This window comes from Narcine bancroftii, chromosome 6 (assembly GCF_036971445.1).
Source record: "Narcine bancroftii isolate sNarBan1 chromosome 6, sNarBan1.hap1, whole genome shotgun sequence".
Taxonomy (NCBI): domain Eukaryota; kingdom Metazoa; phylum Chordata; class Chondrichthyes; order Torpediniformes; family Narcinidae; genus Narcine; species Narcine bancroftii.
Genome location: NC_091474.1, coordinates 125,936,951 through 125,961,925, shown reverse-complemented (window position 1 = coordinate 125,961,925; position 24,975 = coordinate 125,936,951). Strand labels below are relative to the sequence as shown.

Sequence of the window (24,975 nt, the reverse complement as noted above, 5' to 3'; positions counted from 1 at the left end):
AGTGACCCCCATCCCACCCTCTCCCCCAACTTACTGAGACCAAAGTGGATGCAAATCCATTGGAGTGTTTTCAACTTTATTGGCTTGCATACGAGTGATTTAACAACATTTTCTTTTTGTCCATGTGCATCTGCCGCACATTATTCTTGGTGCGTTGTTGGAAGATCATAAAGCAGCAGATTTCCAGTTGTATACCTGTGGCAGGAGAGTGGTTTATGATGGAGAAAGAAACAAAACATTTCAGCAGGAAGTTAAGTGACTGTGTTAACCTTGCCTCTTTCCTCTCTGCAAGTGATTACATGTTGAAGTGGAATTAGTAGGTTGCTTTTAATTCCTTTTTTCCTTTTTTTTTTAAATATTTTTATTGAGCTTAACATGCCTTTTTTCAAATATGTGGCAGTAAGTGCATCAAAGACAATGATAGTTATGGTTCAATCAACTTTGAGACTTTGCATGTGTTGACACATTATTACTTAACTCTCAGATGCCACTTGAACCATCTGGTGACATAGTAACTCAGCTTGCTGGAATTACTGCCTTGCAGCTCCTGGGACCCGGGCTCGATCTTCACCCCGGGCACTGCCTGTGTCGAGCTCTCCCTGTGACCAGGTGAGGTTTCCCGACATTAACCCCACCCCCCCCACTCCACCTACAGCGCTCCGGTTTCCTCCCCAGATCACAAAGGCCGACGGGTTGGGAAAATAACTGCCTCTGGCATGTGGGGCGAGTGGTCGAATTAGATGGAAATGAGGGAAGAATTAAAAGGGAAGGGCATTGGATTAGTGGTTGATGGTCAAGGGTCTGTTTCTGTCCTGGAATGTTCTCTGGCCATGGAGAAATTGCAACTACTTTTTATTGTGATTGAGAGCACAGTAACTCTCCCTTTGGTGCCTCTGCCACCAAAATACACACATTTGGCCAATTCCCCTACCAATCCCCTACATTTTGGTCAAATGGGTATAAAAAGAAACCAGAGAATCCAGAGAAAACCCACGCAGGGAATTCTTACAGACAGCGGTGGATTTGTACCCGGGTTTCTGGTGATGTAATAATGTTGCACTAACTGCTATGTTAGCTGTGCCCATATGACAATAATCTCATTATCATTTTTATTAAAACATCCTGACAGGCAGCAGTTGATCAGATAGATCAGTGGTTCTCAACCTTTTTCTTTCCACTCGCATCCCACTTTAAATAATCCCTATGCCATCGGTGTTCTGTGATTAGTAAGGGATTGCTTAAAGTGGGATGTGAGTGGGAAGGAAAGGTTGAGAATCACTGCTCTAGACCCAATTGTTACTGAAATATTTTGCTTGAGAAAAACTGTCATTGGTCCATTTCCTTTGGAGATATGAAACCGTGCACATGACGAGTCAATTAGGGACGATTAAAACAGTGGGTTTTCAAACTTTTTCTTTCCACTCACATCCCACCTTAAGCAATCCGTTACTAATCACAAAGCACCAATGACATAGGGAATACTTAAAGAGGGATGTGAGTGGAGAGAAAAAGGTTGAGAACCACTGAGCTAGACAAACCAGAAGTACAAGACACCTCTTATTACTCTGGTAGGATATTCCTGAAACCACCTCAGGTGATCTAATAATTGTTTTATATGAAGGGGGCAACACTTGGATGGAGAGGGTGTGATCTGAACGGTGTGATATGGCAAATGATTTTTACCAATGATTCGGTTTCTGATATGAATGAATGCAAAGTTCTGATTTCAGTCCAAAAGTTACAAGGCGCAAAGAATGTCACATCTGGGAGGAAGCAGATTGAGTGGATGAAGTTCAAAGTGTGAAGATAGGATTTGGGTTCAAGAAAACAAGAGCAGAAGAGAGTGGATTAGTGGGGTAAGGGGCAAGCGGAGGCAAATTGGATGAGGTAGGATCAGGATATGGTCTGGCATGGACGAGTCTGTTTCCATGCTGTATAATTTGATGTATTTATATCAGTTTTGTGAATTCACAAGTCTGAATCTTCCTGAAATAGTGGGGGCTAAAGGTTTAGGACAAACTAATAGATCTGGATGATGTGATAAATAAATCACTAAAAACTGTAGAGTTGGGCAGAAAAGATTGTCAAAAAAGCTACAGAATATTGGTTTACATCTCATCAGACGTTGAAACAGAAAGGTTAGAAAATTTGACCACCTATTTAGGGTACTGAGGAGAGGTGGTATTGGGCATTGTGTTCTGTTCAGCGCACCACCCCTTTAGGGTTTTGGGGGTAAAAAATAGGTTCACCAGAATCATACTAGGTCTTGAAAGGTTCACTAGGAAGGTTGGATAAACTTGGTTCATATCAGATTGAATTTGGCGGATTGTTGGAGACAAGGGTCTGCAGATGCCAAAATATGGATCAATATCAGGGGATGCTGTTGGAACTCAACAGGGCAGGGAGCATCTGTGGGTGGTCAGCCTTTGTTTTGAGTTAAGACCCTTCACCCTCGTACCACATTTTCTTTGCAGTGTGTAGCGTGATCCAGATCTTGACCTGAAACATCAGCCGTCTGTTTACCTCCGCAGATGCTGCCTGACCCACTGAGTACCCTCTGCTGTCTGTTCCTTGCTGTGGGAAAATATAATGGAGGATTCCAAATGGAGCAATTTGCATTTTGTTAAATGTCGGCTGTTGGAATCTACACTGAGGGCTGCAACCTTAAAATTGAAATTTATGGTTGACGTCTTGAACTATCTGTGAATATTTACTTAAATAACTCTCAAGGGCGACATGGTTGGCATAGTGGACAACACAGCACTTTTGCAGCACCAGCGATCGGGACAGGACCTGGGTTCCAGTCACGCGCTGTTTGTAAGGAGATTGTACGTTCTCCCCATGTCAGTGTGGGTTTTCTCTGGGGGCTCCAGTTTCCTCCCACCCTTCAAAATGGACCAGGGGTGTAGGTTGATAGGGTGTACATTGGGTGGCATGGACTTGAATTGGCCTGTAATAGTGCAGTATGTCTAAATTTAAAAATGTAAAGAATAAAACTGGTAGATTATTTTTTTGACAAGGTTATCAAGTAATGTTGAGTTTCTGGCAATGCACAAGTGTGCTGGAGAAACTCAGCACGTTATGCAACATGTATAGGAAGCGAAGGGTAACCAACGTCAAAGTATGAGGATAAACCACAGGCAAGAGCCTGAATAAAAAATTGGGGGGAGGAGAGGTGTGGAGGGAGGAAGAGGCAGGGGAAGGAGCACAGGCCTTAGGCCACACATGTCAAACTCTGGCCCGCGGGCCAAATTTGGCCTGCGATATAATTATATTTGGCCCGCAAGATCATATTAAATATATATTAGAGTTAGCCCGCTGGCCGCCGCGCAAGTATAGCACATGCACAGCAGCAAGCGCTACCGTAGTAGTTTTTAGCACTTCCACAGCAGGCACAGCAGTACACAGATATAGTTAACGGGAAAGTTAATTAGATATTCACAGCGGCACCGATACAATGGACCCGCCGCCTAGCTCCGACGGACCCGCCGCCTAGCTCCGACGGACCCGCCGCCTAGCTCCGACGGACCCGCCGCCTAGCTCCGACGGACCCGCCGCCTAGCTCCGACGGACCCGCCGCCTAGCTCCGACGGACCCGCCGCCTAGCTCCATGTGGCTGGACGTGGTGGGTCACCTCCGCGTCTCCTTGAGCTTCATCTGTGGGCGGGTGCTGCTGGACATCGGACTTTCTGCTGGGGTGGAGGTCGCGGACGAGTTCCATCGCTCTCACGGTATTCCCGGTGAGATGGCGAGACCAGCGGGGACTCCTTGGGTTGTTGGCGGCGGTTGCGGCAGGCGGAGGCAGGGGCGGAGGAGGGAGAGGGGGCAGGGGGGGGATGCCGCTCGGGTTTGCTGGCTGGGCTGGGGAGGGCTCCCTGCAGTCCTCCGCTCCCTGGCATGCTTCTCGGCAACGTGCGATCCTTGGCTTAAAGGCTAGAGAGAAATATTATTTATTGAATATTTTATTTCTTATTTGTTAATGCTTCTTATGGAAAGAGTTTAACCAAAGCTATTATTAAACATTTATTTTAATAAGAAAAAGTTTAACATTACATATGTTGAGAGAAAACATGCAGATGTTGTTGAAAATTTTCAATAAATATTTAGTTCGACCCTCGACTTAGTCCAAGTTTTTAATTTTGGCCCTCGGTGAATTTGAGTTTGACGCCCCTGCCATAGGCCAATAGGTGAATATGGATGGGAGGCTAGAAGACCCAAAAAAAGCTAGAAAGTGACATGGGAAGAGGGTAGCTCTCTGAATGGAGGAGGAAGGAAAGGGTATGAGAAGCTGGAGGAAAAGAAACAGGGATAAGGGGGGAGAGAGAGAGAGAGAGACAGACAGACAGACAGACAGACAGACTCTGGCAAGGAATTTGGAGAGGTCGACGTTAATGCTATCTGGTTGGAGAGTGCTCATTTGGAAGATAATGTGTTCTTCCTCAAATTTGCGGGTGGTCTCGACTTGGCAGTGCGTGAGGTGACAAACAGACATATGGGGGTTGAATTGTGCATGGAATTAAAATGGTTGGTCACTGGGAGGCCCCGTGTTATTGCAACAGACAGAGCGAAGGTGCCCAACAAAACGATCTCCTGGTCTGCATTCTGTCTCTCTGGTGGAGGCGGAGGCATTAAGAGAAAGGAAGAGGATCCTTGCAGGATGCATGGTGTGAGGTGGTGTGTTTGAGCTTACAGGAGTTGGTGGCTCTGTAGAAAATGCCTGTCGAGAGTTTGTCTCCTAAGGTGGAGACAGAGAGATCAAGAAATGGGAGATTGTTGCCAGAGACGGAGCAAGTGAATTTGAGTAAAACACTAAAGTCTGCAGACACTGTGATTGAAGCGAATTTGGGGTCAAGTTTATTGTCATCTAATTGCACAAGTACAACCTGATGAAAGAAGCGTTCTCCAGCCCTTGGTGTAAAACACGCAGACACACACCCAGATCTAACTCACATCAGAATCAGGATTTTATTGTCCTAAAATTCGGGGTTTTGTGGTGGTGTCATAGTGCAGACATTCATATTATAACCATCTTACAATATTGCTGTAAATAAAAAAATTAAAATAGTAATATATGAAAAGTAAGTCAGTGTTTTTGGTTCATTAATCATTCAGGAATCTGATGGCAGTGGGGAAGAAGCTGTCCTTGTGCCGCTGAGTGCTCGTCTTTAGTATTCTGTACCTTACCCCCCCCCCCAACCCCCCCACCCCCCGATGGTAGAAGAGTGAAGAAGGCATGGCCTAGGTGGTGGGGGTCTTTGAGGATAGAGGCACTGCCTCATGTAGATGCCCTCAATGGAGTGAAGTCTGGTGCCTGTGATGTCACATGCCGAGTTAACAATGCTCTGGAGTTTATTCTTGTCCTGAGAGTTGGCAGGTCCATTACCAGGCAGTGATGCCACCAGCCACAATGCTACCAGAAACCATACATAAAAAACAATATATTTGCAGGACAAGTATTCACATATACAAATAAATAAATATTGCTTTGTGCATATGAGAGTCTCGGATGGCAACTGTGAGCAGTTCATTTGGATGTTCTCACTGCCCATGGGAAGAAGCTGTTTTTCAGCCTGGTGGTGCTGGAGTCTCCAGTGATCCTCTCTGCCATTCTTATGATCCTGTGGATTGACCTTCAATCCATTTCTCCGCAGCAACTGTACCAGACTGTGATGCAGCTGGCCAGGATGCTCTCGATAGAGCTCCTGAAGAAGATTACCGTGATGGTTGTCGGTAGTCTTGCCCACTTCAGTCTTCTCAGGAAGTGCAGTTGCTGACAAGTGAAGAGATGTGTCCCCATAATAGGTCACTAGTTAAGTGGACTCCATTGAAACCTGCTCTTCACTCTCTACTACAGAGTTGTTGATGTATGGTGGAAGGTGGCCATTCCTGCTCCTCTTGAAGTCCACGGTCATCAGGTTATTACTCTCGCACCATTTCACGAGATTTTCCACCTCTTCTCTGTAGAGCGACTCATCGTTATTGCTGATGAGGCCGACGACTGTGGTGTCATCTGCAAACTTGATGACACTGTTGGAATTGGATCTGGTGATGCAGTCGTGGGTCAGTAGCGTGAACAGGAGCGGGCTGAGCACACAGCCCTGAGGTGTGCCAGTGTTCAATGTGATGGGTTGGGGTGAAAGTTGGCAACAGTGATGGAACTGATGGAACTTTTATATATTTATCACTTGGAATTAGCATTTATTGTCATATCTAATGATCCCAGCACTAAAGAGGGAAGTATCAGCTGACTCCATTTCGGAGTCTGGAGTCACTTGTTGAGTAAACCTGCTCTTCTAAAGGACATGAGGAAACTGGTTGGGGGTTCAAGTGACTGTCATGTTTCACCTGGTCCATTGCAAGGGGTTCTTCAATGACCAGTCTTCACAACTGTCTGGCTGCTTCATGGGAAAGGTTATTACGAAAGCTAACTTTTAATTCCTTGATTTATTTAATTGGTCATTTAAATTTAGCTGAACCATGGGAATGCTCTTGGTGGCTGAACTGTCTACCTTGCCACTATCTCTGCATATTTCATCTCTACACATTCATAATTCAACCACTTTGCATTCTGTAGAACATTCAAGTTGAATTTTTGTCAGCTTTTCACAACTTGTGTTATACCTGTTTCTTTGTGGTTTTTATACCTGATGTCTGTTGTTGACTTTCCATTGTGAACCTCTTGAGAAATGCCTTTCAGTCAAAATACACGGGAACAGGCCATTCAGCCCAATGAGCCCATGCTATCTTCTTTTTAATTTTAGAATTACAACACTGTAACAGGCCCTTCCGGCTCACGAGACCGAGTGCCCCAATGCATGAGTGACACCATCAGAGAGGGTGACACCAAAATGACTGACAATAAAATTTTTGTGCAGTGTTTCAGCAGAAATTAATTACTTTTTATAAAAATATTCTTGTAGTTCGTTATAACAACAAAAACATTTTCCGTAAGTCCAGCTTACATGTATCAATATACCGACGAGGCTAAAACTCGATGCTGATTTACTTTCTGAACCTTCTACTGCGCTCCAGTCAGAGCTGTTGTTATTCCCCAATGACAACAACGCTTTGAATCACATGGTTTCGTCTGCACGCGCGAGACAACCATGCGCTGATGTTTTCATGGCTGCTGGTATTTTTATAGTCGCTGCTTTTGTCAAAGTTTCTGGGTGTTATAGCTACAATATTGTGATCATTAGTATTTGTGAACCTGTATCAATAACTTTTTTTGAGAATGAAGTAGAAATTAAAGGAAAAGAAGGAGAAAAATCAAAAAGGCTTCTGCTCAGTTACTAATAATGTAACTAATAACATTGTAATCCAGTGTAGAAAGATTTTACAAAACAATCTGTTGTTAGTATTCATATAATAAGAAATATTAAATTTAAGCAATTTATCACATATTATTTTACATTTTTACAACTATATATTTTTTTCCAAGTACTTCTAATTAGGTGGGGGGGGGGGGGGGGGCGCGGTGTGAGATACCTCCCTGAGTGACACCAATCCTAGTGACACCACTTCCCCCAATGACCAATTAACTTACAATCCTGTACATTTATGGATGGTGGGAGGCAACCGGTGCACCCAGAGGAAACTCATGCAGGTCACGGCGAGAACATGCAAACTCCTTACCGACAGTGCCACCATCGAGCCTGTGTCCCCACCACTGCAAAAGCGTTATGCTAACCGCTATGCCAAATTAGCTTACCTTCAGTGGCCAGTTAACCTACCGCAATGCTCACAGGAAGAATGTGCAGACTTCAAGGTTTGGATTGGACCTGGTTGCACCAGTCCACCACTGCACCTGCTTATTTTATATCCCTTCCATGGATTAGTTTGGTAGGTTGTCAGAACAGTTCTGCACAGTCACATTTTTAAAAGAGTCACATCCCAATTGTGAAGTATCGTTGCCTGAACTTTGATGATTATTTTTGGTCAACGTGTTTCTGTTTGCTTTTAGTCTTTTGAACCTGGTGTCGCTTGAACTCAGAGAGAACCTGCTGACATTGCTACCAGAGTAAGTTTGATGGGATTTTGTGCACTTGTTTAAGTGTAAGATTGCGAGTGATAATTTTTCATTGATAAGGATGATGTTTGATTTGAGCTTTATTTTATAACAGTAGGAGAATTATGGAAAATATGCAAGTGGGGCAAGTGCCTCTGGTAATGGATCTCAGGAATTAACCCCTCCGAAATTTCACTCTTTCTCTGCACATACACACCTGCACCTCCTGATCAAACTTTAATTATTGATTTTAGCTTTACATTTTAAATTTTAATTGTTTTTAATTTAATTTTTTTAAATCAAATTTCAACATATATCCATTTCGGCCCAAGAGTCCGTGCTGCCCAATTGACACCCCAGTAACCCACTTTTCAGGTGGAGGGAGGAAACTGGAGCCCTACGGGGAGAACGTACCAACTCCTTATGGATAGCCCGGGATTTGAACCCAGGTCCCGATCGCTGGCGCTGTAAAGGTGTTATGCTGACTGTCACGCCAACCGTGCTGCCCCAAACATACCAATATACTCTGTCCCTCAAGATGAGAGAGAGAGAGATGAGATGAGATTGTGGGCTGTAGTCCTAACTCTTTGATCAAGCCAAGATTCTATTTATTGCCATAGACACAAAATACACAAAAATTGTTTTCCTGTTTGTTCAGCATGGACACACAAAGGGAAGCCACTAGTCCAGTGCCACTAATGAGACAAGAAAGAGAAGCAAGTGACAGTCTCTTTAGAGACATCGAGTGTCCATGGATCCTATCAATTCCTCTGATGCCACCTGTTCCTGCATCCCCGTCACACCCATAGCTGCAAGGCCTCGTCCATTCCAGTGGTGAATCTGAGCTCCAGGCATCAGAATCACCCTCCTCAGACCGTGGTTCTCCCCCCCCCCCCCCCCCCCACTGATACGATCAGCGCCCCAGGCTCTTCAGGAACCCTTACTCGCCATTGGCACCTTCACGAATCCCACAAGGCAGTCTCCCCCACCCACTGCGAGTTCTTCAGCCTCCGAACCCCTTGCCAGTGTGGTCTCCCACCCTGTGGAGTGCTCTCCCAGGCTTATCCTTTGCACAGGGTGATGGTGGGGTAGAGGAGAGGATGGTGGGTGATTCTCCTGCTGATCCTCCTAGGCCCTTTTGCCTTGGTCTGGGCTGTTGAGCATGGGGGCCACCATCTAGGGCTGTGACCTGAAACAAAAGCACCAACTTTGATCTGCGCGGGGTCATCAGGTGGGACAGCCAGGCAGTAGGTCCCTGTAAAGATGCCTGTAAAGGTCCCTGTAAAGATGCCCAGTAAAGATGCCGCTTTAGTTGCCCATTCAGAGCCAGCTCTTCAGCGCTTGACATCCTGTTTTGCGGGAACTGCCAAAATGTTTGGCCTGGAAGTCAGCCTGAAGAAAACTGAGGTCCTCCATCAGCCAGCTCCCCACCATGACTACCAGCCCCCCCACATCTCCATCGGGCACACAAAATTCAAAACGGTCAACCAGTTTACCATTTCATCGGATGCAAGGATCGACAACGAGATAGACAACAAACTCATCAAGGCAAATAGCGCCTTTGGAAGACTACACAAAAGAGTCTTGAAAAACAACCAACTGAAAGACCTCACAAAGGTTAGCGTATACAGAGCCGTTGTCATACCCACACTCCTGTTCGGCTCCGAATCATGGGTCCTTTACCGGCATCACCTACGGCTCCTAGAACGCTTCCACCAGCGTTGATTCCGCTCCATCCTCAACATTCATTGGAGTGACTTCATCTCCAACATAGAAGTACTCGATGGCAGAGGCCGACAGGATTGAATCTACGCTGCTGAAGATCAAACTGTGCTGGGTAGGTCACGTCTCCAGAATGGAGGACCATCACCTTCCCAAGATCGTGTTATATGGCGAGCTCTCCACTGGCCACCGAGACAGAGATGCACCAAAGAAGAGGTACAAGGACTGCCTAAAGAAATCTCTTGGTGCCTGCCACATTGACCACCGCCAGTGGGCTGATATCGCCTCAAACCGTGCATCTTGGCGCCTCACAGTTCGGCGGGCAGCAACTTCTTTTGAAGAAGACCGCAGAGCCCACCTCACTGTCAAAAGACAAAGGAGGAAAAACCCAACACCCAACCCCAACCCACCAATTTTCCCTTGCAACCGCTGCAACCGTGTCTGCCTGTCCCGCATCGGACTTGTCAGCCACAAACGAGCCTGCAGCTGACGTGGACATTACCCCTCCATAAATCTTCGCCCAAGAAGCCAAGCCAAAGAAAGAAAGAAGGTCCCTGTAAAGGAAACACAGAGAGACTGTACCCTGCTCTCCTGGGTCCACATGAACGGCAGCGCTGCCTTGACCACTATTACAGCAGCGCTACCATCTTGACAGCTCATTGACCACTGATGTTGAAGAGAAAACCATATTGCATTTCAGGGGGAAAATGGGTTCTTCAAAATTAAGCCGTGCTTCCTAAATAAATTTGCAATTTGACATGCTGAAAGAAAGTAAGAAAGGCCATTTTCTCTTTACGTGTTCCTTAAGGCCACTAGGCTAGATCATTCTTCCAACATGGGAATCCCCTTGGTTGCTCCTCTCTGCTCGGTGAGGGTTGACCACTGAAATCTCCCAGGAGGTCCAAGGTTTAGCCTCCCAGCTGCTCTTGCCTTCCACAAGATGACCAATTAACCTTTTTTCTAACACTCTAGTGTTCACCATAGTATTCTGGCAGGAAACACACACATTCTGAAAAGGACTTCTGTGGACATCTGACAGTGATGACTTCAGTCAGTCAGGACACCTGATCAATTGGTTATGGCTATAATCATAGGGTCTTAGTGTTCAGCAATGGGGAAGCAGGCCCTTCAGCCCATCTTATTCATGCTGGTCCACATTTCCCTACATTCACTCCATATCCCTGACAACCTTTCCTCTCCAAGAATTTTAAATGTTCCAATTCTACCCATCTTGTGTGAAACAGGTCCTTATTTAAAATGTTCTTCTCCTTCATAAATCCATGCTTCTAGTTTTCAATTTTCCAACCATTGGAAAAAGGCCCTCCCATCCATAGAATAGGAAGCAGGAGAATATTGGAGTATAGCTGAGTGCAGGAATTTAATACTCCCCACTTTTAGAGGGTCAAATTAACACCTGTCCATCCAAATATCTTTGAGTTCTTAGTGATTGGGACATCTGTGTCTTTGTTTCTGTTCACTCCTCTAGAACACATCTTTACAGTTACAGAGCTGGATATGTTTCAGCACCCTATACCCGCTGAAAGATAGTGAAAGTAGGAACGCTTTATCTAAGTTGCAAGCCATCAACATATAGGCTCACCCTCAGCACAGAACATTAAGTGTAGGTTGATCCGATTAGACTGCTCATTGCAAAGAATTTTACACTGAAGTTATTTCACTTTTGCCATGGAATTGATTTTTTTTAAAAATACTGCTGAATTCAAGGAACCATGCCATGACAAGGCATTTGTTAAATTAAAAGATGCAATCTAAATTTTAGACCAGGTGCCTGCCTCCTTTTGTTTATACCCAACAAACAGCTCAGGCCTGAAATGTTAGTTGGCTTTTACTTCCTACGGATGCTGCATGATCTGCTGAGTTTCTCTGGCACGTTTGTTAATTACACTCAACCCCAGCATGCACAGACTTTCTGGCTGAACTAAATTTCAGACCTTTTCTTTCTGCAACACAACACGATTCAAAGTTGTCAATTTGCCCACCATTGTCGTGCGATGTTTCCATTTCTGTCTGTGTGTCTTTGAAGGTTGCAAATGATTATACAAATACATGTTTGATGTTGGGATGCCCTGTTAATTTTCAGATCACTTTCTCTTCTCGGCCACCTGGAAGAATTGGACCTTGGAAACAACGAACTTTATCATCTGGTAAGGACTTGATGCTTGAATGAAATAATATAGTTCATTCTTTGTGTTGATGAAGCACAACTTGTTGGAGCGAAGGTTAGGAAATGTTCCACAGATTAGTTTATTGTTTTACTTGCTCTCTCTAGTTATATGGAGACTGTGTAAGTAAGGGTCAAGGTCATTACTACATTGGATCTTTATTTTAGACCGAAAGGCAAGGTATTTGTGACTGCGAACAACCAGGGACAGAGTGGATGGTTTATTAGGGCTTTGCCCTGACCTCCCCTCCCAACATAGGAGTCCGACCTCAGCCAATTTTGATTTACTCTGAATGTTATCACGGAACGGATGAGACTATTAGTGTGGGCAGGGCTGCAGGAGCAGGTCACACTGGCTGCAATAGTGAGGCTATGCTCCACACCTTAACCCTCTGGCCTGGCAATGTGATATCTATCCACTGATGAAGCCTGTTCATAAAAAACAGGCTGACGACTCCCCGATCTGTCTAACTGTAATCATGAGCAGAGTACTTTTCCCTTCAACAGCGCCCACTTTGGATCACTTGGCTCCAGACCACATTGCAGCCCTGGTCCAGAGACCAAAGAGCTGGTTTTGGGAGATGACCACTGCCCTTCATATCAGTGGTAGCATTTCACCAAATGTGGCCTCAAGGTAAAACTGGTCATTGTGTATCGAAGGCAAAGCTTTACTTCCAAGTAGCTGAGCAGAAATGAATAGAATTGAATTGTTTATTGTCACGTTTCAAGATACAGTGGGAAGCTTTGTTTTGCATCCTCCCCGGGTAAGTCAGTTCAGCTTGTATTTGTTACAGGAAGTACTACAAGCAGAACAATATTACAGCATAATTATAGAGTGCTGTGTTTCAGTAAGTGAAGGAGTGCAAGGTGCAGGGTTACACTGAGTCAGAGTGCAGGGTGTAGTGTTACTGTGAGTCACAGAGTGAAGGGTGTGGTGTTACTGTGAGTCACAGAGTGAAGGGTGTGGTGTTACTGTGAGTCACAGAGTGAAGGGTGTGGTGTTACTGTGAGTCACAGAGTGAAGGGTGTGGTGTTACTGTGAGTCACAGAGTGAAGGGTGTAGTGTTACTGTGAGTCACAGAGTGAAGGGAGTAGTGTTACTGTGAGGCACAGAGTGAAGGGTGTGGTGTTACTGTGAGTCACAGAGTGAAGGGTGTAGTGTTACTGTGAGGCACAGAGTGAAGGGTGTGGTGTAACTGTGAGTCACAGAGTGAAGGGTGTGGTGTTACTGTGAGTCACAGAGTGAAGGGTGTGGTGTAACTGTGAGTCACAGAGTGAAGGGTGTGGTGTTACTGTGAGTCACAGAGTGAAGGGTGTGGTGTAACTGTGAGTCACAGAGTGAAGGGTGTGGTGTTACTGTGAGTCACAGAGTGAAGGGTGTAGTGTTACTGTGAGTCACAGAGTGAAGGGTGTGGTGTTACTGTGAGTCACAGAGTGAAGGGTGTGGTGTTACTGTGAGGCACAGAGTGAAGGGTGTGGTGTAACTGTGAGTCACAGAGTGAAGGGTGTGGTGTTACTGTGAGTCACAGAGTGAAGGGTGTGGTGTAACTGTGAGTCACAGAGTGAAGGGTGTAGTGTTACTGTGAGTCACTAAGTGAAGGGTGTAGTGTTACTGTGAGGCACAGAGTGAAGGGTGTGGTGTAACTGTGAGTCACAGAGTGAAGGGTGTGGTTCGCAGAGTGAAGAGTGTGGTGTTACTGTGAGTCGCAGAGTGAAGGGTGTGGTGTTACTGTGAGTCGCAGAGTGAAGGGTGTGGTGTTACTGTGAGTCGCAGAGTGAAGGGCGTGGTGTTACTGTGAGTCGCAGAGTGAAGGGCGTGGTGTTACTGTGAGTCGCAGAGTGAAGGGCGTGGTGTAACTGTGAGTCGCAGAGTGAAGGGCGTGGTGTAACTGTGAGTCGCAGAGTGAAGGGCGTGGTGTAACTGTGAGTCGCAGATTGAAGGGCGTGGTGTTACAGTGAGTCGCAGAGTGAAGGGCGTGGTGTTACAGTGAGTCGCAGAGTGAAGGGCGTGGTGTTACTGTGAGTCGCAGAGTGAAGGGCGTGGTGTTACAGTGAGTCGCAGAGTGAAGGGCGTGGTGTTACTGTGAGTCGCAGAGTGAAGGGCGTGGTGTTACTGTGAGTCGCAGAGTGAAGGGCGTGGTGTTACTGTGAGTCGCAGAGTGAAGGGCGTGGTGTTACTGTGAGTCGCAGAGTGAAGGGCGTGGTGTTACTGTGAGTCGCAGAGTGAAGGGCGTGGTGTTACAGTGAGTCGCAGAGTGAAGGGCGTGGTGTTACAGTGAGTCGCAGAGTGAAGGGCGTGGTGTTACAGTGAGTCGCAGAGTGAAGGGCGTGGTGTTACTGTGAGTCGCAGAGTGAAGGGCGTGGTGTAACTGTGAGTCGCAGAGTGAAGGGCGTGGTGTAACTGTGAGTCGCAGAGTGAAGGGCGTGGTGTAACTGTGTCGCAGAGTGAAGGGTGTGGTGTTACTGTGAGTCGCAGAGTGAAGGGTGTGGTGTTACTGTGAGTCGCAGTGTGAAGGGTGTGGTGTAACAGTGAGTCGCAGAGTGAAGGGTGTGGTGTAACTGTGAGTCGCAGAGTGAAGGGTGTGGTGTTACTGTGAGTCGCAGAGTGAAGGGTGTGGTGTAACTGTGAGTCGCAGAGTGAAGGGTGTGGTGTTACAGTGAGTCGCAGAGTGAAGGGTGTGGTGTTACTGTGAGTCGCAGAGTGAAGGGTGTGGTGTTACAGTGAGTCGCAGAGTGAAGGGTGTGGTGTTACAGTGAGTCGCAGAGTGAAGGGTGTGGTGTTACAGTGAGTCGCAGAGTGAAGGGTGTGGTGTTACAGTGAGTCGCAGAGTGAAGGGTGTGGTGTTACTGTGAGTCGCAGAGTGAAGGGTGTGGTGTTACTGTGAGTCGCAGAGTGAAGGGTGTGGTGTTACAGTGAGTCGCAGAGTGAAGGGTGTGGTGTTACAGTGAGTCGCAGAGTGAAGGGTGTGGTGTTACTGTGAGTCGCAGAGTGAAGGGTGTGGTGTAACTGTGAGTCGCAGAGTGAAGGGTGTGGTGTTACTGTGAGTCGCAGAGTGAAGGGTGTGGTGTTACTGTGAGTCGCAGAGTGAAGGGTGTGGTGTAACTGTGAGTCGCAGAGTGAAGGGTGTGGTGTAACTGTGAGTCGCAGAGTGAAGGGTGTGGTGTTACAGTGAGTCGCAGAGTGAAGGGTGTGGTGTTACTGTGAGTCGCAGAGTGAAGGGTGTGGTGTTACTGTGAGTCGCAGAGTGAAGGGTGTGGTGTAACTGTGAGTCGCAGAGTGAAGGGTGTGGTGTTACTGTGAGTCGCAGAGTGAAGGGTGTGGTGTAACTGTGAGTCGCAGAGTGAAGGGTGTGGTGTTACTGTGAGTCGCAGAGTGAAGGGTGTGGTGTTACTGTGAGTCGCAGAGTGAAGGGTGTGGTGTAACTGTGAGTCGCAGAGTGAAGGGTGTGGTGTTACAGTGAGTCGCAGAGTGAAGGGTGTGGTGTTACAGTGAGTCGCAGAGTGAAGGGTGTGGTGTTACTGTGAGTCGCAGAGTGAAGGGTGTGGTGTTACTGTGAGTCGCAGAGTGAAGGGTGTGGTGTTACTGTGAGTCGCAGAGTGAAGGGTGTGGTGTTACTGTGAGTCGCAGAGTGAAGGGTGTGGTGTTACAGTGAGTCGCAGAGTGAAGGGTGTGGTGTTACTGTGAGTCGCAGAGTGAAGGGTGTGGTGTTACTGTGAGTCGCAGAGTGAAGGGTGTGGTGTTACTGTGAGTCGCAGAGTGAAGGGTGTGGTGTTACTGTGAGTCGCAGAGTGAAGGGTGTGGTGTTACTGTGAGTCGCAGAGTGAAGGGTGTGGTGTTACTGTGAGTCGCAGAGTGAAGGGTGTGGTGTTACTGTGAGTCGCAGAGTGAAGGGTGTAGTGTAACTGTGAGTCGCAGAGTGAAGGGTGTAGTGTTACTGTGAGTCACTATGCGGGGTGTAGTGTAGTGGGGAGGAGGCATATGTTTGTAGGCCTATGGTGTGCTGACAACTCTTGTGGTCTTTGGCAGAGCAGTTAACTGATTTCATATTGTAGAATCCAGTTTTCAGCGTTTTCTGTCATCTTTATTTCTATGACTTGTATTCACGTTTGCCTGGCTGATTTTTATTTTAAATATGTCTTTTTTTTGGTTCTGCTCACTTCCCCAGATCAGTCCGCAGCTCCCTCACTCAGTTTAGTATGCGATGTGAGGGTCGTCATGAAGTTGACTGACTGTTCAGCCCCATTACTAAGGAGGCAACCTTTGGATGCATGTGTGTGTCCTTCCTTCAACATCTTGCTGCCTGGTTCCCTTGTTAGCTGCAGAATGTTGTGAAATTCCGGTGCTAGCACCTTGGGCAGTTGCCGAACCCACCGTGGGAAATTGAATCTCTTCAACATACAGTGACTTCTGCTTAATCATAGCCTTAATCCGATTCCACTGACCTGTCTGTCAACGACTGAACAAATCGTAACCAACGTTTTTTGTTTCTCATTTTCACCTTGTGGCTATCTCCATTTTATTCTCCCCTTCATTCCTATCAGCTTCCCTTTTCTATATTTGCATTGGTTTAATCGTAAATGATAATAAAGTAAACTACTAACAAATCACCTATAATAATAAAAATGTTATATTGAAAAGTAAACCTAAAAAAAGCACTAAACTAATAGTCAACCCCCTCCCTTTGGAGGCTACTGGCTTAACATAAACAGTGCACTACTTAATTTTTTAAAAAAGGGAAGGCAATCAATAGGGTTAAAAAAATCAAAAGTAAACTAAGCTAACATGTTTTGAAAATAATTAAGAAATGAACCACATAAGGAAACAAAATTAAGTTTCATTTCAGTAGTGGAGCATCTACTTTTTTTCCAAAGTCAGACAGCCATCAATATAAGTGGGAGGGCATAATTTTTCCATGTCATTAATGTGGCCCTTCTAGCAATAAGGGAGGAAATGACAACTCCATGGGATTGTAAAACAGTCAATATCAGACCTGTTGGCCCACTCATTCCAAAAAGAGCAAAAAAATGGATTTGGAGACAATGTTAAGAACTAAAGAGCACGTATGAAATACACTTTCCCAAAAATTGGAGTGAGAGAGACCTGGGATTCAGCATCAAGAATACAAAGAAAGATTGATCAGATTAGATCTTTATTCTTTGGAGCATAGAAGTTTGAGGGTTGATTTGATAGAGGTATTTAGATTATGAGTGGGACAGATAGAGTAGATGTGGAGAAGCTTTTTCCATTGAGAGTAGGAGAGATTGAGTTAAGGGGCAAAAGTTTAGAAGTAACATGAGGGGGAACCTTTTCTCAGAGAGTGGTGGCTGCATGGAATGAACTTCCGGGAGAAGTGGTGGTGGTGGCATGGTCCATTTTGTCATTTAAGGAAAAATTGGATAGGTATATGAATGGGAGGGGAATGGACGGTTATGGGCAGGATGAAGTAGGTGGGGCTAGAGGAGGGTACTTGGTTCGGTGCAGACTAGAAGGGCCGAAATGACCTGTTTCCGTGCGGTAATGGTTAAATGGTTATAACCAGAACATATGATACAATTACCTTGTTCAGTTATACATTTCGAAGAAAGATTAGAATAGAATTTAGCCAATTGAACTCTGGCACAGAGAGAGGATGAATGCACTCTCTTCAGAATAATTTCAGATAGCGGATGAAAATCTTGTTTGCATAGTTTTTTAAAATCTGTCCAGGGAACTATCCCTAGATCTTAAAAGTAGTTCATAAAGGACTGATAGCAATTGTTTGTGATTTGGTTTGAAATTATAAATCTTCCCTATCATATTAGGTTCCAGTTCTTGAGGGAGCTTCACAATTAAAGAATTTAAGAAGCTCCGTCAACTTCCCGTTGGAAGGTTTCCAGCCCAAAACGTTGATCATTTCTTTCTTTCTGTCTGACCCACTGAGTTCCTCCAGCACCTGGGATGCTGCTCTGGTTTTGTCATCTGCTCCACTTTGAAGTTGTGGAGAGTGGGTGGGGGGTGGGGCAACAATGCAGCGCTCCCATGCGGTCCAACCGCCCAGTCCGACTGCCGTCAGCTCTGTGTAGGCTTTGACCGGCCCGTTAAAGGGGCTGACGATGGTTTTATTTAAAATCCCAATGATCGCTAGCAGCTGCTGGGGGTGGTTACAGACTCTGGCGAAGCAGAGAGACCACCCTCCCCCCACCGTCTTAGAAGAAGAAACCAAGGAGACGACCCATGGGAGTGTGACCATTGGTGGCAGACCAGTAAGGGGTTCTGCAGCTGAAGAACACGCACAGTCGGTGGAGGGGAGGGGGTGCTGATGTCTCAAAGTACAGAACCTACAGAGGCTGTGGGCTGCTGGAAACTACGGTCAAGGGAATTGCACCAGGCTACAGACTGCTGGAGACTGGCTTGAAACTGGCTGAAGGGACGCCAGGTATTGAAACCAGCATGCAAGAGAGAGTTGGGAGCATTAAAGAGTACCTAATCGAATCAGATGTTCAGATCTGGAGCTCAGATTGTGATGGTTTGGACTGGATTCTTTGTGGTTGTAGGAGCCCTGAATTCACAGACACTCGGTGACTCTGGGTAGGGGACTCTCTTTTGCTTCTCTTTCTCTAACTGTAAGAGGTCCTTCAGGCAATTTCTGCCAATAGCGAATCTGTCTGCCTTACACTTGTTTTTAATTACATGACAATAAACTAAATCTTGAAGTCTCTTCGAGGGATGCCTACTCTGCAGGGGTTCTCCTCTCTTCAATGGGAGTTCTATGAGAGCCTCACTCACTGCTTCTCTGCCCTCTGTGATCCCTGCTGCTCTCATCGTAGTCTCCTCCCATCAACTTTGCGCAAGTTCTACCATTCATTTGGAGAGGCCAATGCACCTGTGGGCCTGCACATCTTTGGGGGGAATGGGAGGGTCCCGCGCTATTGCATGAGAACAGAGCTGGGGGGGGGGGGGTCAAGATTGAAGCAGGGGCTCTGGAATCATGAGGCAGCAGCTCCGCTGCAGATTTAACAGTTGAAATGCCACGTGTTCCGATCCAGCTTAAGTCTGAACATTGAGGGGGAGGTGTGGATTTAACCATGACCTCGCATGTTCACATCTCCTGTAGAGGTAACCACTCTGTTTGCCTGGCCCATATGTTAAATTGCCTGGCAGAGCCCTGCATGGTAAACCTGTGGAGAAAATGCAAGGAGTTAAACGGGAAAGTGATTGTAGTGCTGGAGAAACTCAGCATCAAATATTCTCTCTGGGCACCTCCCAACAAGACGCCACTAAATTTGACTTCTTTAGTTTCTGTTAACCCCCTTTCCCCGTCTGTCTTTCACTATCCCCTCAGTCTCCTTTCCTCCTGCTCTCCACCCTCCTCCCTTTGCTCTTCTATCAGTGGGGTACCCTCTTACCCATCACCTCGGCTTTTTTCTCTTCTACCCTCCCTCCTGTATCCACCTGTGACCTCTTACCTGTTGCCCTGTGCCCCTCCTCCAGCCCCTTGCTCCCCTCTCCTTTTCTCCCCCAACTTTTTATTCAGACGCCTGCCTGCTTTTTGCTCGGACCTCGACAAAGGGATCAGGCCCGAAACATTGGTGACCCTTGAATCCCTGCTGATGCTGAGGTTCTCCAGCACATTCCTGTATTATGGTAAAAATGCACGGGGCTCTCACCGCAGAACCCAACCCATTACTTCTATTTCTGACATTGAAAAGGGCATCATATGGATCATTCTTTTCCTGCAAGTAGCCATTGTAGAAATCATCTAGAACACAAAGGCATGAGCGGCATGGATGAATGGTCAGTCTTTCTCGCAGGGCAAGGGCATCAGAACTAGGGGGCATGGACAAAATAAGAGGGGGAAGATCCAAGTGGGACTTGAGTGGTACCTTTTGTTGGTAGGTATTTGGGGCGAACAGCAAGTGGTAGAGGTGGTACGACTGCAACATTCAATGGACATTTAGACAGGTATGATGATAGGCGGGGGGGGCAGTACTAACGTTTTTAGGTGCTGGAGCTCACCAAAAATGGTGACAAGGAGGTCCCGCGAGACCTGGCCTTGGTGGCCGCCATATTGTACTTGGCATTGTATAATTGAGGGTGGGCGGTAGGACGAGGAAGGAGGACGACCGGTTGTGGAAGAAACAGGTTCCTTGAATGTATGGAATAGCACTCGGGGTGGGTGGTGGGGAGAGGGGGTCCCGAAGCGGCGCTCTGGTGAGCTCCAGCAGCACTGCACCCCTGAGGATAGGAAAGGTTTAGAGAGATGTGAGACAAATGGGGCAAGATTACCAGACAACTTGGTCGGCATGGGTGAGTTGGACAGAAGAGCCTGTATCCGAGCTGCAAAATTAATTGAGGCACAATGATGAGGGTATTCTTTTTAATGTTGTATGAACAAGGAAGTGATGTGCCACAAAAGGAGAGTCAGAGTAAAATTACAAATCGGGTGAAAACAGTTTCCTCCTTGATCAGGAGCATTTTCTTTGTTGCATCGAAATGCCTGCTGACTTGGTGTTTTGCTTTGCTCCGATTTGGCAAACCTTCTGTACATGGGAGAGACACAATGTAGAAACCAACAGGTCACGCCACATCCACAGGAAGTAAAGGGCACTTCAGGCCCGAGCCCTTCTCTAGGAGAGAGGCAGGCAGAGGCCGGAATGAAAAAAGTATGGGAGGGGGTGGGGGGGGTGGTGGGAAGAGGTAATACATGTCTTCTACCCTCCCACTTGTGCACTAAGATCCAATTTGAAACTTTGTTTTCCACGCTATCCAGACAACTGAACCCTTATTGATGCGAAGCAGGTGGTTCCATCTTAAGACAAATTGTAGTGTCATGCTAAGTCCAAAAGTTCAGGGTCTGGTGTTTCAAAGTTCTAATGCAGGGTATGCAGAAATACAGTTGAAAAGGGATGTCCATTTCAGTCTGATAACAGCAGGAAAGAGATGCTTGAATGTGCAGGTTTGTGCTTTCTTTTTCAATATTTTTATTGGCATCGAAATTGGCACATTGAAAAATACAGAGTACATAAGGAACAGCAGATGTCCCTGTGCATCGCCTTCATAGACCTCACAGAGGCTTTCGACCTCGTGAGCAGGCGTAGACTGTTCCAGCTGTTTGGGAAGGTCGACTGCCCTCCAAAGCTGCTCAGCATTATCACTTCCTTCCACTGCAACAGGAGAGGCACACTATTAGCTTCAATGGATCCACCCCTGAATTATTCAAGATTCTAATTGGAGTGAAGCAGACTGTGTCCTAGTACCAGCACTATTTGGCATCTTCTTCTCCTTGCTGTTGGCACATGCATTTCGGGATTCTGAGGGCAGAGTACATCTGCACACAAGAAGCGGCGGAAAGCTTTTTAACCTGACCCGTCCAAAAGCAAAGAGCAAGACCTGGCAGGTTCTCATCAGAGTTCGCTGATGGCGGAGCTCTTAAGGCATATGAGGGTAGCTCCAGGGACTGATCAATAACTTCGCCGAGGCCTGCCAGGAGTTAGGGCTGACGATCAACATCAAAAACCTTCTGTACATGGGAGAGACACAATGTAGAAACCAACAGGTCACGCCACATCCACGGGAAGTAAAGGGCACTTCAGGCCGACCCCAACTACAACCTGCAGTGGAGATGGAAGAACTTGACATCACTGACAGCTTCACGTACCTGGGCTCCACCATTCCCAGCAACCTCTCACTTGATGCTGAAATTAACACTGTGATGTCCAAACTAAGCCAAAGTGCATGGAGCAACAAACACCTCACAGTGAACACTAAGCTCAAGGTGTATTGGGCGTGTGTCCTCAGCACCCTGCTTTATGGCAGAAAATCCTGGACAACATACGCCAGGCAGGAGAACCAGCTTGAGGGTTTCCGTCACCAATGCCTTCGACACATCCTGGACATATCCTGGCAAGACAGACTCATCAGCACCAAGGTTCTGGATAAAGCCGGTTCCCTCAGCATTGCACCCCCTGCTGTGTCAGAGATGACTTTGGTGGCTTGGGCGGGTACACCCGTAGGGAGGATGGTCACATCCCAAATTGCTGTACCATTGTCTGGCTAAAGGATCTTGACCCACCGGCTGGCCACGGCTACAGTTCAAAGATGTCTGCAAGCATCTCACTTCGGCCACGGATAGCCAAGAGGTTACCACAGCGCCAGCCACCTGGGTTTAAATCCAGCTACTGTCAGGAAGGAGTTTGTCCGTTCAAAGATGTCTGCAAGCATGATCTCACTTCGGCCACGGCTACGGTTCAAAGATGTCTGCAAGCATGATCTCACTTCGATGTGCTCAACTGGGAGCCCCTTGCTGATGACTGCGGTCACTGGAGAAGCGCTGTCAGAAAGGGCGTGAAGAGCGGTGAGAAAAAGCGGCCATGCCAGCTGGAGGACACGGAGGAAGCAGAGGCAACAGAGCTAGTCGACCGACACACATCGTTCCGACTTCATCTGAAGTAAGTGTGGCAGAGACTGTCACGCCACAGTGGGACTTATGAGCCATTCCAGACACTGCTCTAAAACCAACTGACTATCCACGGTGCTACCACTGCCTTCTGAGACAGAAGGATGCCTACTACATGTTAAAAATCAAAGAAGATATATTACACTTAAATCATATCATTTCATCCAACGTACTCCCACATTTGCCATCAGGCAAATTATATTACAGTAATATTTTATTATAAAAAGAAAATCTAAATCCACTACCAAAGAACGAAGCTGTTTGTCAAAGAGACGAAAAGAGAATTCCTTACCCGAGTAATAAATGACCTCATTAGTCAACACTTCTACCCTTGTATCAAATCAGGGATTCTGAAAATAATTCAAAAAGGGTCCCTACAGCATTTGAAAATTTACTATCAAATCGGAAATTGAGCTTCTAATCTTCTCTATGTTTAAACATGACCTGTTGTCATGAGGCCATGGAGCACGAGTAGGTGGGCTAATGTTCCTCCATCTGAGCAACCCCACCCGCCTGGCCATAACAGAAATAAAAGCGAATACATGCAGATCAGATGTTGTTAAAGTTAAAAGATTAAAATACCATTAAAAGTTTTGTGTTTCCAAGCTCATGTATCTTCTGCCCAACGGAAGGGGGAAGAAGAGAGAGTGACCTGGATGGGATGGGTCAATTAACATATTTTTAATTTTTTTTTTAACTTTTAAATTTAACAGGCCTTTCTGAACTGAGCCCCAGCTGTCTACATGCACCAATAAACCTGCAAACCCTGTATGGTCTTTGGAGTGTGGGGGTGGGGGGTAAAACTGAACAGCCGGAGAAAACCCACACAGACGTGGGTCGAACGTACAGATTCCTTACCGACAGTAGCTGAATTCAACTCCAGGTCGCTGGCGCAATGGTAGCGCTGCCCTGTCCTGCAAACCTGTCTGTTGTTGGAATGTGGGGGAGAAGCCAGAGCACCTCTCACCTATTAGCCTGTGCTCCTCCCCCTTTTTATTCAGGCATCAGTGGGGGTCAGGCCCAAAACATCGGCTGCCTTTTACTTCCTGTGGATGTTGTGTGACCTGTTGAATTTCTCCAGCACCTCTGTGTCTTGCACTAGACCCCAGCGTCGGCGGGTTTACATTCGTGGGAGAGACATGTTCATTGCATCATTTTGAAGCTGAAAGTTAGATATCAGTATTTAACTGCAGCATATCCATGGAGTTATACACAGTAGGTATACTAGTGGGATTTCTAATGTCTGCAAACATATGACCAGACAGCCTTTAGAAACTGATGGAAATGAGACTGTTGCCTTGCTGGACACACCTTGTCTTTGTTTATTGAAGGCCCTATTTTCAAATTGTAGTTAATGGAGGGTAATTTGTCTCTGTTTAGGAAAAATTAGTTGCCAGCACAGTCTTTGAAGAGAACGATTGCAGAAGCTGGAATTTAAGATTATTCCTTTTGATTGTTGAACCACAACTCACTGCAGATCTAAGGAGTTAGCACAGTGGGAATCAAGTTCAGAACATGTATTGATTAAAAACCAAGACAAGAATGTACAAGTGCCAACTGGATTGGTTCTTGTATAGAAACAAAAATACCACAGATGCTGAAAGTCTGAAATGAAAATAGGTCAGGAAGCTGGTGTGACGTAAGAATCAGAGCTGGATTTTCTGGTTTTATTTTAATTCATGCGTACCTTTTCCACATGGTTGATCTTCCATAGATGACAGTTTGCTCTCCTCTCACCACCAACACCCCCCACCACCAACCCCCCCCACCACCAACCCCCCCCACCACCAACCCCCCCCCCACCCCCATAGAAACAACATGTAAAAGGAGCCACTGTTGCCTTTGTTTTTCAATTGATCTCCAGTTTCATTCATTCAGCTTCATGCTGGTGTTGTTGTTGTCAGCTCACAACCTAGATTTTCCAATAGCTTCTGAGCCAAAAGGTTAATAGCCTTTGAGTGACCCAGTTTCCGTTCCATTTGGCATTGGTATTAGTTCGTATTTTTCACGATGATTTTTGCCACGACCACTGCACATTTCGTAAGAGGCAGCTTTCGCCCTCAAGAATAAAGATGCATTAATTGTATTGGTTATGAGAGCAGAAGGAAATGAGAGCAAAAGGAAGCCACTAGACATCTCAGGCCTGCCACTTGATCCAGTGTGATGCTGGCTGATCTGGCCCAGCACGCACCACCTACTTCATTGCCAGCTCCCCATTGCCCTCAATCCCCCACTCTTTCCAAGGTGCTTCTACTTCTTTAAATAGCTTCGGTGTCTAATTTCTGCAATACTCTGAGGTGGGGGTATTAAATGACTGCCCTCTCACCTTGCGACTTTTGCCCCCTCGTTTGAGATTTTCCCATAAGCGGGAACATCTTGACATCGGCCCTGCCTGGATCCAGCAAAGTAGAGGCATCGCAGCTTCAGGTGAGCGCTGCTCCCGACCGAGAACGCGGCTCACCCCACCACACACACCGACCACCTCCCCTCCATGGATACCTCCCACTGACTCGAGGAAGCTGCACGGTTAGCCAAGAGGTTACCACAGCGCCAGCCACCTGGGTTTAAATCCAGCTACTGTCAGGAAGGAGTTTGTCCGTTCTACCCATGTCTGTGTGGGTCTTTTT

General features: G+C 46.5%; 1 protein-coding gene across 3 annotated transcripts in view; it reads left to right on the top strand.

The window, feature by feature from the left end:
• The window catches only part of lrrc1 (leucine rich repeat containing 1), a 218,589-nt gene that overhangs the window by 118,265 nt on the left and 75,349 nt on the right, over positions 1 to 24,975 (top strand). For all 3 annotated transcript variants that reach the window (XM_069885981.1, XM_069885979.1, XM_069885980.1), the window contains exons 5-6: positions 7,964 to 8,020; positions 11,832 to 11,895. In XM_069885981.1, the coding sequence (XP_069742082.1) occupies positions 7,964 to 8,020; positions 11,832 to 11,895 (121 nt within the window). The remainder of the gene's footprint in view (positions 1 to 7,963; positions 8,021 to 11,831; positions 11,896 to 24,975) is intronic.